At 40.1% G+C, this 12545-nt stretch overlaps 1 protein-coding gene across 3 annotated transcripts in view; it reads left to right on the top strand.

Annotated features, from left to right (window-relative positions):
* Nucleotides 1–12545, top strand: part of ccdc85c (coiled-coil domain containing 85C) — a 205910-nt gene that overhangs the window by 182221 nt on the left and 11144 nt on the right. For 2 of the 3 annotated variants that reach the window (XM_062968458.1, XM_003224837.4), the window contains exons 4-5: nucleotides 4159–4254; nucleotides 11135–11233. In XM_062968458.1, coding sequence (XP_062824528.1) covers nucleotides 4159–4254; nucleotides 11135–11233 — 195 coding nt within the window. The remainder of the gene's footprint in view (nucleotides 1–4158; nucleotides 4255–11134; nucleotides 11234–12545) is intronic. The other variant, XM_062968459.1, reaches the window with a different exon arrangement.

The following is a 12545-nucleotide window of genomic DNA, read 5'->3' as shown; positions in this document are numbered from 1 at the left end:
AGTATATCACTGTTTACTATTGGAAAAGTCCTCCGCATGTTCTCTATTGCTGTTTTTTAAATCACTGACAGCCTGAAAGTGCACCACAGAAAGGAGATGGTGGAAGGCATAAGTCAGCATACCTTCATTATTGTAATAACTGTTATTACATCTGTCCAGTTCTGACTGGATGGGAAACCTTGATTTCCTTCTACATGAAACAACGCACAATATTCCCTTTGCTTGCACTGCTTGGTTATGAGGAGAATGATAGGATCCTCCCGTTTTTATAAATCACAATGTCTCATTGCTACCCCTCTATTCTGCCTTGGTCAGACCACACTTGGAATTCTGTTTCTAATTCTGGGCACTATAATTGAAGGGAGATGTTGACAAGCTGGAATGTGTCCAGAGAAGGGCAACTAAAATGATCAAGGGTCTGGAGAACAAGCCCTATGAGGAGCAGCTGAAAGAGCTGGGCATGTTTAGCCTACAGAAGAGAAGGCTGAGAGGAGACATGATAGGCATGTATAAATATGTGAGGGGAAGTCATAGGGAGGAGGGAACAAGCTTCTTTTCTGCTGCCCTGGAGACTAGGACATGGAAAGGAGATTCCACCTGAACATTAGGAAGAACTTCCTCACAGTGAGAGCTGTTCAGCAATGGAACTCTCTGCTCCGGAGTGTGGTGGAGGCTCCTACTTTGGAGGCTTTTAAACAGAGCCTGGATGCCCATCTATCAGGGGTGCTTTGAATGCGATTTTCCTGCTTCTTGGCAGGGTGTTGGACTGGATGGCCCATGAGGTCTCTTCCAACTCTACGATTCTATGATTCTATTATTAATTTTGAACTTCTCCCTAAATTCCATAGCTTTGGACAATAACTTTTTGTAGACTTCAACTCCTAGAATTTCCCAGTCATCTCAGCCATAGTAGTATGTACCATTACAGTAACCCTGTGGCCAGAGAATTTAGGAGTTGCAAACTATGTACTTATGAAATGCCGTTTAAAGAAGCCAGTTATATAATCTAGTATGGAGAGGTTATGCTCCTTGAAATTAGAAAGGTAAATTCCTCATTGCCATAAACCGTGAAGCTATGTGTTTGGGTAACTATAATTTGCTGCTATATTTGAATTGTATTATCTAGTTGAGGGTTTGTAAGATGTGAAAGGAAGATGAATGAAAGCCATAAGGAATACGTTGTAAGCAGCAAAATCTTGAACATTAAAACCCCTTCCATTATTGTTCTATCTCTAACTCTGAAATACTGAGATAAGGGATATCATCATGTTCATCATAATCACTGGTGTTGGTGAAAGAGTGTAATGAGCACCGCTGTGCTTTGAATAGCCAGTGCATTACCTGTAATGATGCTTCATACCGCTCTGTCATCTGAATTTGCTTTTTTAGCCCAACAGAATAACCCCTCTTTGTTTTGCCCAAGCGTGCAAAGGCAAAATAGTGCACATTTCAATGAATCCATTGTAAACTTCTTTGAATGGCACAGAGCAAATGCACAAATCAAGGAGGCATAAAGGGGACATCTCTCTGAATAAGGACATTGTAGCTCACCTTGTTTAGGAGAGACCTTAAAAGGGATCACACATATCAAAGGTGCATGTTGGAGAGGTTGGGTACTCAGGTTCCTTGATATGAAAGTGGCAGTTCTATCTTTTCAAAAGAATACCAAAACACCAAAGAACTAAATGAAACATTTTGGAACGGAGCCCTCTCACACTGCTGCTATGTGTATCTCCTTACCTTGGCTTCACAACCATTTTTGAAAGGTACTTGATGCTCTTTGAAGAATGTTGCCATGCAACCAAATAAATTAGATGCCAGCTATTTCCTTTCTTTGCCCCATAACAGTCAGTCTATCACTTCCTGGCAAAAGTTGTACCAACACAAGTGTTTTTGAAGGTTAAATAGATTTGCTATGCCTAAACATAGATTTTCATTTCATTGAGCTCGAAGCTACATTAAAAAATTGTATCAATTACATAGTTTGTACAGGTTTGGTATTATATATCTGAAATTGAGATGGGGAGTGTTTTGGATTTTGGGCTTTCCTCTGGATTTGGAATACTTGTACTGTATATACATATCTTGTAGATGGAACCTCATTCTAAACACAGAATTTATTTATGTTTCATAAACATCTTATACACATTGCCTGGGGATGGGTTTATACTATATTTTAATGATTTTGTCCATGAAACGAAGTCTGTGTACACTGAACCACTGGAAAGCAAAGGGATCACTATTTCAACCACCCATGTAGAGAATTTTCCATCTTGGAGTACAAACAGTTCCCAAGTTATGAACAAGATAGGTTCTGTAGGTTTGTTCTTAAGTTGAGTTTGTATGTCAGTTGGAACAAGTACATGATTTAAGTGTAACTCCAGCCATATATATATCGCATAGGGAAGGGTTAACCCCCCTGTGGTGTTTATTTTGCTGTCTGTGCCCCGGTTCAGAAGATTTGCCTCACTTTCAGTACCTGTGGTAATTGGAAAAAATTGACTTCTTGTGGGAACAAGAATTGGTGATAAAGCTTCAGTAGATACACCTTTCCCCCATGATAACTTTTTTGAAAGAGAGTTCTCCTTCCAAGGGCTAGATTTCTCTCACTTCCTGTTGTCTCACCTCCATTCTTAACTATAAGTCACTTGTAAGTCAGATGTTTGTAACTTGGGACTGCCTGTATTTCGGATTACCAGATTAAAATGTTAAAAGTTTAAAAGCAATGCTTTTGGGTTGGAAAGATTAGCCGTTTACAAGAAACGTTGCCCGGGGGACGCCCAACTGGATTCACTCAATCTTCAAGGAGGCTCTTTCTATGTCTCCCAGATTACCAGATAAAGGATGCTCAACCTGTATAATAAAGATGTATTTGCTTAATCAGGCTCCTTTGAAAGGGTGAAAAGTAGAAAGCAAGCCTCATTGAGCTCATTCATAGGACCCTTCCACAGCCATATAACCCAGAATGAGTCCACACTGCCATATATTCCAGTTCAAAGCAGATAAAGTGGTATTTTATTCAACTGTCTGGAAGGGGCCTTAGGGAGCTCAGTATATTAGGCCTCAAGAAGAAAAGAGTGAGAGGTGACATTATAGTTATCATTAAATATCTGAAGAGATATTAAGTGTAAGATGGAGCAAGCTTGTTTTCTGCTGTTCCAGAGACTAGAACACAAACCAATGGATTCAAATTACAAGAAAAGAGTATTTATCTCTTTTACTGTTAGAATTTGACATTGTGGAATAAATTACCCTCTCCATCTTTGTAAGCAGAATGTGTTGTCGAAGGCTTTCATGGCCGGGATCACAGGGTTGTTGTATGTTTTCCGGGCTGTATGGCACCTCACAACCTCTGAGGATGCCTGCCATAGATGTGGGCAAAACGTCAGGAGAGAATACTTCTAGAACATGGCCATACAGCCCAGAAAACATACAACAACCTTTTGTAAGCAGAGGTTGGATGCATATTATTTAGGAGTGCTTTAGTTTTTCATTCTTATATGGCAGGGGTTAGCTAGATGGTTCTAGTGGTACCTTTTAACCATCCTATGAAAGCTGCTGGAGGTGGTTAAGACCAGAGAAGTAGCAAGAAAACTTAGGTCTGATAGGGAACATTGGGTGGAGATGTGTTTTTAAATTTATTCATTTATTTTAAATGCTTAAACTCTTACCAAGCAACATTCTCCTTTCAAAAAATGTGTCTGTGTCTTCCACGTGACTTTCTTTAAGGTAAAATGTGCTTGTTTCTTATCTAGTAGCAGATCTCTGAGGCCCTTTCACATTACACATTTATAGCACCGTGATTCCACTTTAACTGCCATGGCAACAGCCTATGCAATAATGGGACTTGTAGTTTGATGAGGCACTAGAGCCCTCTGGTTGAGTATTCTAAATAGCTCTTCCTAAAATGCAGATCCCAAAAATATATAGGATGCAGTCAGGGCAATTAAAGTGGAATCATAGTTCTGAATTTTTTAAATTATAAATGGACGGTCATCCCTCACCCACAGGAAGTCCATGAAATAAGAAAAATCAACTAATGTGGAATAGAAAATGAAGTATATATTGTGTATGTCTCAAAGTATGGAATATCATACATACATCCAGACATAAATGCAAGCATATTTAAAAGCCTTTGCTTTCCCCTTTCCTTTGCAGGGGCCCATTCGTATGACTCCTGATCTCACTGGTTCTCCAGCAGTGGGCTATGTCCCCATAAGCCAGAAACCCGAGGCTGTGGTGCACGCTATGAAGGTAAGTGTGTTCTTGGTGTTCAGCAAACCACCACTTCCAAAGAGGAAGAACACCAAGGACCTTATGTTGGGATGAGTAAAGGAGATGCTGCCATTTTATGACACTACCTGGGTGTAAGATTCTCTCATGATATAACACAGGACTAGGGAATCCATATAGGGTTTCCATCTGGCCTAGCTAATCTGACAAAAATGGGGGAAATGAAGCAGTTGTTCATCAGCATCATTCAAAGTCAAAGGAGCAGAGACCTTTCTTATTTCAGTCACATGCAAAAAATGAGGAACCGCAAAAGTTACCCATTGAGTGAATTTCTGAGAAATATTATGTGGAAAATGTACTTATGAAAAAACACATTGTCTTGTGCAAAAAAGCACTATTTCTGCATGAAATGCACTGTTCACTTTTCTCAGAAATATCCTGAAATTACATCAGTTGACCATTTTCTTGAATAATCATCTTAGCATGTCCAGGCACTTTTTGGTACCGAAAATGAGAAGAATTCCAAACATCTTGGAATTCCAAGAATTATGGGAGTGTTGATAAATGTATAACAGTTACAGCAGAAGTCACGACTGCTTAACCGTGTTTATTTGACCAGTAGAAGAAAAAGCCTTAAAGGTTTGTGTGTTGGATATCAACATGGCTCCTTAGTTTGCATCAAATTGGCTGGAATATTGTTGATGCTTACAAAAAAAATACAATTTGTAGTTTTTCAGAAAGCTCCCCACTCAACACATGTTTATGGGACCTCTGTCCTAGGTGTATTTGGCTCGTATAAAAAAGAGAGCTTTAAAAAGTTACCTCTTTGGACAACAACTCAGAATTCCTTCATCAGTGATGTGGAGTTCTGAGAGCTGTCATCCAAAAAGGTAATATTTCCTAGCTCTGTAAAATAAACAATATCACGTTTGCTTCAGTAAGGCTGGATTACTGTATACATTGCCAAACAATGTACAGGCACCCCCTACATATTTGATAGGTTAGGGATCAAAACATTGTCAAAAAGTAGAAATGGTTGAAATATGGATCGCTAAATGCAATCAACGGCCAAAGAACAGACCACACACCAGATATACAGCTTCTGGTTATAAATTAGAATGTATGAAAGGGGGGTCATTAAAAAGTAATCAAAGTGGGTCATGTCTGCATAATTGAGGTTAAATAGTAGAGGTAGCAAAGAGAGTCTGCATGTTCTTTATGAGAAGAAAGTATGGCATCAGTTCTTTATGCTATTCACCATCCCTATTATTGTGGCCTGCACTGGAGTTTTACAGCAAAGTTATTGAGAATTATATGAGCTATAGTAAAAAAAAAAAAAAAGGATTGTTTTTTGGCCAAAGTGCACCTTTCATCTTTGTGACAGTAATGTTTTGCACAGCAGTTGAGATCTCTAGTGCTACTCTGAGCAATACTGGAAAGAAAAAAAGAAGAGAGATGAAAATGCTTCACTAAAAACTCTTCTCTTTGAAATGCAATAAAAGGATGATGTACCAAATCCTCTTCTTTGTACTATCCATAGCCTGTGTGTCACACTGATGTATCTGTATCTCACATGCGCCCAGGACTGTTGTTTTCATTATCGAAAGATTCGACGATGTGAAAGCCCTTGCAATGTATCAGGCCCCACGGCACTTAGATGATACTTCAAGTTACGATAGTGAATGCAGATACTGAGAAAATGTAATACTGTGGAGAGAGAGAATGAGAAGAGGAGGGAGGGAGCTTTCTCTGCTGCCAGAATCTGCTTGTGTTTCTAGGTCCGGAATTCTATTTTTAATAAGGAGGCTACTCACAATGCGTTTCATCAAGATGCATTCATGGAGAAAACTGCTGAGCATCTGCCTGACAGTCAGCTTTTACAGGAGGAGTGGGCAAAAGCATGGCGGTGGCTTTGCACTTGGCTCCCCGGGGCTGTTTTGGTAGTTCCTCGAGACTCCCTAACAGCTCTTTTCTGACTTCCCTGAAGGTGAATTTCTACTTCTGGGAGATAAACAAATCACCCATTAAAACAATTGCAACCTTTCTCCCTTCTGGCATACACTTGTTTTTAACAAAAAAATTCTGATCTTCCCAAAAGTAGAGGTGTACTTTCACTCTCATTTTCTTCTTGTTTGTCGTTTTTAGCAGCTAATGCTGCAGTGGTGCAGCAGCTTAAACCACTAAGCTGCAGAACTTGCTGACCGAAAGGTTGGTGGTTCGAATCTGCAAGAGTGGGGTGAGCTTCCGTTGTTAGCCCCTGCTTCTGCCAACCTTTCACTTCGAAAACATGCAAATGTGATTAGATCAATAGGTACTGCTCAGGTGGGACGGTAACAACGCTCCATGCAGTCATGCCAGCCACATGACCTTGGAGGTGTCCACGGACAACGCCGGCTTTTCAGCTTAGAAATGGAGACGAGCACCACCCTCCATAGTCGGACACGACCAGACTTAATGTCAAGGGGAAACCTTTACCTTTACTAATGCAACATGGGCTTTAGAGTCACCACAATTGCCCAGCCTTGCTTTAAATCATGGGGTGTGGAAATTGTGGAAGGGTAGGGGGGCACATTTGGGAGACCTGTACTGTCCGCCATACACTCTCTCACAGAGAATATTATTTATTTTGCCCCAAGGCAGGACACTTTTATCCATGCATTTGGATCATCCTGGGATATTTTAGGCCAGGAGAAGAATTTTTAAAAAATAATGTGAAATGGGTGAAAACCATTTCCTCTTCACTTCATATTTCAGAAAAGCGCTGTCTTTGGCTTAAATTGGCCCAGTGATGGCCATTAATGCTTTAAATGCTCAGATCTTCAACCAGAAAAAAGGTAGGGGAAAATGCAGTCCTAGTCAGATTTTTTCAATGGGTTGCTATTTTCCTGGTTCTGCTTCTGTACTTTTTACAGCCCAAAATGTAGGATTTCAGCGAGCAAAGAGTTTTCCATTATTTTATTTAAAAGCCATGGAAAATTTCACCCTAACTTCTGTTTCTCAGGCTACTGTTAAAGCCACAAGAACAAGAGACATAGAGGGGACAGCTGGCAACCTTTGCACAAAAAGTAAATACCACTGTGAACCCAGCTAAGTTTGCCACCCTCTTTTCATATCCTGAAATAGGCTTTGTTGTTTTAATAGCACCATAATGGACAGATATTCAACAGGGATATTTTTTTCGTATGGCTCAACGCTGAATCTAATAGGTGTCACATCTTTTTGCAAAATATGACAAGCATTTACATTTTACATTTGGAGAATGGGATATGAAGTTAATGTGTACATCTAGTTTACTAGGGAGTTTCATGCTGGCAATAAAATGTGATGGAGCGTTTCAGCCTGGATTAGAGGCAACCGTTAATTAAGCCAACCAGGCTTGCTGTGTGTATGTAGCCTGTGGAGGCAGCCATCATTTGTCTGGGCTTGTGCATCACTGTTTCTGGGCTCGTGCATTGAAATGTGATGGCTCAGGCTATTGAATATCGCCGGCGTACAAAGGCTGGATGAGCCGGTTCCATATATTCTGCTTCCAGCAGGATCAATAATTAATTGTTGCCTTTCCACCCAGCACCTAGTTTTGTTTGTCAGCTGTTAAATCCCTCCTCTTGCTTCTTCTTGTATCACTAGTCCTCCCCTCCATCCTGATTTGGATTAAATTGTTTTTTGAAAAAACATACCATCGTTCAAACTCATCATCAGTCCAAAATTAATCAGCCAAGTTAGTGGATAGCATGATTTTCAAACTAGGTTAAAGGCCCTAAGAGAATGACCTATTTTTGTAACTGAGACTTTAAACAGGCAGCAGGAAAACGAAACATCACTCCGGTTATAAGCGGTCAAACTGCAGCACTACAGTGTAAAGTGAAATGTAAGCCTAGGGAAAGGGAACCTAGCCTGGCTGAATAGCTGTATGATTTTACTCAACACTCTCTCAGTGTCTATGTATTTTAGAACCAACATAACCAAAGTGCACTCCATTGTTAGTCCAAATATTGCAACCAAGAAAAACCTACTGGGCTTTGTAATCTGAATTATAATTTCCATGGGTGGATTGAGGAGGGAATTCTTCTGTGTGTGCTAGTGATGGCTGGCGGAGAAAGCCGTTTTGACTGAAATGCTGATCGACTCTGGTCTGTGTTCTGGGATTTTGTTCTTCAAGGTCATCACAGCAGCCTTAATAGTAGAACCGTGCTTCATAAAAACTGGCCACCAAATCTATTTAGCAGGGGTTCCAAAGCAGAGTATATAAGAACCAGAAACATCCAGAGACTTATGAGAACCTTTGGCAAGCTGCCCATTTGTTGCCAGAGGTAGTTGCCTCATTCTGCCTATTAATAGATAGAATCTAGAGCAATCATTATTTAATTTATTGGGTTGTTATCACAACTTTGTCCCATGAATTGGATTCAAGGCATCTTACAGTTAACACATACAAGTAAAACACATGGGCTGGGATCCTATGTTGTCAAACAGCTAAGAAGCAATTTAATGATTTCTTTACTCACGAAGAAAACTTTTCAATATCTCCCTAGGCTAGCAGAAGAGGGATTGTGGCAACAAATGGATCCATTTGTGTGCCCTCTCCTGAGGCAACCACTCAGCATATACCTCTACCATTTCTTCTCAGGGCCTGGCTCTTAAAGGGTGCTCAGATCAGAGAGCCTATGGAAGGGCTGGCTTAGGAACTCATCTGCACCTGTTCAATGGGTGATTTTCCAAATCATCCCTCCATGTAGTGTCCTTCCTCTGGAGCTCTCTACAAGCCAGACACTGAAGAAATGGGCCACAGCTTTGACTGGATACTAGGGCTGGCAGGTGAAATAAAGGACAAAGTCTCCTGTTTTTTAATGCAGGGGTTCAGGGGCAGGGAGTCTTTCTCCTCCCTGCACCCACCTGGTAGGCCATACCTGCACATTTCAAAATGCCCAAATGGACATAAAATCATTTCCACCTGTCATTTTGGCCAATTTTTGACTATTTTTTTTTTGTTTGTCTGTCATAGTTGGGAAAATCAGACTACAGCTTAACTTTGGTTGTTTTGGATGGTTTTGGTTGGTTTGGAAGGAGAAATGCTCCAGAACCAACACAATTTAAAATGGGTGAGGCTGGGAGCTTTGGGAAAGCTTTCGGGGTAGAGATGTTTCCAGAGTGTAGAAGGGCTTTATGTGATCCATGTGCTATGCCTTGCCCAACCCTGCTTTCATAGCTGTGTAGAAGAGGGAATTTCATCAAGTGTTGCTTGTCACCTCCTGAAATTCCCTTTTCTTCTCCACCATGACAGGAAAGCTGACTTTTGTTTCACTGGGACTCTACTGGAGGCACACTCTAGGCCATCCTGTAGGCTTTTTGACAAATGTGAAGATCTCAAAGCCTGGGCAAGTTCTTATGATAATAACACCTACTTTCAGATAGTCTGACCCAAGTCATATTGTAGTCACCCAACTGGTAACTTAACAATTAACTTACAGAGTTTAATCAACTGAAAACTCTTAACAGGTTCTATACCTCTGTATGTTCAGATAGGAATGGCTAGTCCGATCTCTTCGATCATCAGGGAGGCCCTCCTGTCGCCACTGCCCATATCCCAGACCCGCCTTGTGGGAACAAGGGAGAGGGCCTTTTCTGCTGTGCCCCCCCCCCCCATTTGTGGAACTCACTGCCCATTGAAATCAGGCAAGCCCCCACTCTTTTAGCCTTTAGGAAAGATCTAAAAACATGGCTCTTCCGGTGTGCTTTCGGAGAGTAACTGTTACACACTTATTTTGTTACTCCCCCCAACATCTATCCTCTAGACTGTTTTTCTGTCTTATGCCCCTGTTCCCCGTGGTTTTATTCTTATCTTTTTCTCACCCCAAGTTTTAACTGAGTGTTCATGCGGCCCGCCCTGTTATATTGCTTTTTTTGATTTTGTGTTGTACTGTACATGATTATTTATTGTATTGTTTAATTGTATTATGATATGTTGTTTTTATATTTTGCTATATTGTATTGTCCTGGGCATGGCCCCATGTAAGCCGCCCCGAGTCCCCGTTGGGGAGATGGTGGCGGGGTATAAATAAAGTTTTATTATTATTATTATTATTATTATTATTATTATTATTATTATTATTAGTCTCGACCTCACACCAACATTATTAATGGTTTGGGGGGGAGGTGTAACAATCTATATACCTTAATAAATATTGAGTCTCCCTTATCTGGAAATCCAAAATCCTCCAAAACATAAAACCTTTTTTTGCTAGTCACCCAAGACAAACTCACTAGGTTCTGGGTGTGTAACTAGCCCTCTTTCCCCCATCTCTTATTCAGTATGTATATGCAAATAAAGACATTGCAGAATAAAAAAAATCCAAAATTCATAAAGCTTATAGTCCCAAGCTTTTCAGATAAGGGAGATGCAATCTCTAACTGCAATTCGTGATTTCATCTGCTTTATTTTTTTTTTTCATGGTAGAAACTGTATAACCTAATCGCTGTATGATCAGGGACTTGCACAAGGGAGGTGGTTTAGACTGTAGCTCCTTGAATTCTCCAGCCAGCATGGTAACACCATATTGACTGTGGGATGTAGGAGCTCTACTTCAAAAAAGGCATTTTTCCAAGCTCTGAGCCTTCTTGACATATGTTTCTGTGTTTTTAATGTTGGAAACAGATCATATGCTTTTCTTGAACTCTCTTAATATCAGCTGCTTGTTGGGCAGTCTTCCATAATGCTTTACTAGCACATTCTACTTTTCCACGCTTTTCCCCTTTTCCTTATGTTATGTGTACATGTAGAAATGGTACTGTTCATCCTGCCAGGCAAGCTGAAGATAAGATGGTCATATCATCTGAGGCCTTAATAATATATCACTGTGTGCCATCATTTTTATAATTTCATGTCCATTGTGTTTGTCTATAGGTCCTTGAAGTCCATGAGAATTTGGACAGGCAGATACAAGAAAACTATGAAGAAGACCTGAGTGAAAAGGAGAAAGCAATTGTTCGTGAAATGTGCAATGTAATGAATCCATTTTCACCGTCTTTCATCTTTCAATTTTTCTAGTTGTGGCATTAACACTGTCAGATATCTTGTAGGGTCTGTGCTCTCTGTGTAAGCTTATTCACTTCTAGTATTTGTAAGGTGTGGAGAATGTTGGTACCTCAAGAAACTAAACATGCAATTTTGTAAATATCTACTCAGAAGTGAGACTGACTAGGTTTAATAGGACTTGCTTTCAGATAGCATTATATAGGATGGTAACCTGGCTTGTTAGGATGGACTAGAACCAAGAGATGATGAGTCTGTTGTAAAGGCTGAAACCTTTAACATACTCAAAATGCTTGTGTGTTGAAGGTCCCACAGCCATTTACCTGTAGCAATGGCCCCACCCTAAACTTGCTTGCTTAGTTATTATTTAAAATATTTTTGATCCCCACCCCATCATGAGATCTCAGGAGTGCAAAGAGATAAAACAATATAAACCATCTGAAAAATTCTAGCTTAAATCAACAATGAATTTAAAGTCAATAAAAATATGGTAAGCAATCCAAACTAGCAAAATGTGTTTAAAACATGTGCACGCTTAAAAGAAAGTTAGGCCCAAGAGATGTGGATAAATATTCTTAGAAATATAAAATATTAGACTGCAAGGATACTATAACCTCTTGCCATGCAGGAGTCCTGAACGATGCCCATCCAACTACTGTTTAGATACTTCCAATGACAGAAATAATATACTACAAATTTGTAGGGCATAATCTCACAGTGCTTGTGGTTGGCCATTTATGGTAGAAAAGCAACATTCTTGAAGCTGGTTAAATTTAAAAGCCTTTGCTTGAAAAACCACTAATAGTTATGCCATGCAAATACTGTGGGTTTGTGGAGTGCCATGAGCCAGAAGTGAAATGTGTGGAACAAAGAAGCCCGAACTTCTTTGAGATCACTGTGATGAACTTGAAGTGTCTATCATGTGAAGAACAAAGAATTTCAGAGGTGTGTCCCAGAAAACTACTGTGAAACTTTCCCGGTTAAACCCAGGTGGTTTTCTGAGGCTCAGCAGGACATTGCATGTGCTATATTTAATCTCTTATAGGACACGAGGCATTGTGAAGTATGCTCTGTTGTACCACAATTGAATCAAGGTATCTTTTGAAGTATAGGTAGCATTCAGAGGAAATGAAAGCACCATGTCTGAAAACCCAGCTTCTTCAAAACTAGAAAAACAACCTGGGAATAGTGAGATTTTACATCAAAATCCATTTTCAGGAATGCTACATTGGCACTTAGTATTTTTTTAGTATCTCACCAAACTCACTTTGGTCCACCTGGT

Source organism: Anolis carolinensis, chromosome 1, assembly GCF_035594765.1.
Source record: "Anolis carolinensis isolate JA03-04 chromosome 1, rAnoCar3.1.pri, whole genome shotgun sequence".
NCBI classification, from domain to species: Eukaryota; Metazoa; Chordata; class Lepidosauria; order Squamata; family Dactyloidae; genus Anolis; species Anolis carolinensis.
The sequence above is the reverse complement of the archived record's forward strand: the minus strand, read 5'-3'. Positions and strand labels throughout refer to the sequence as shown.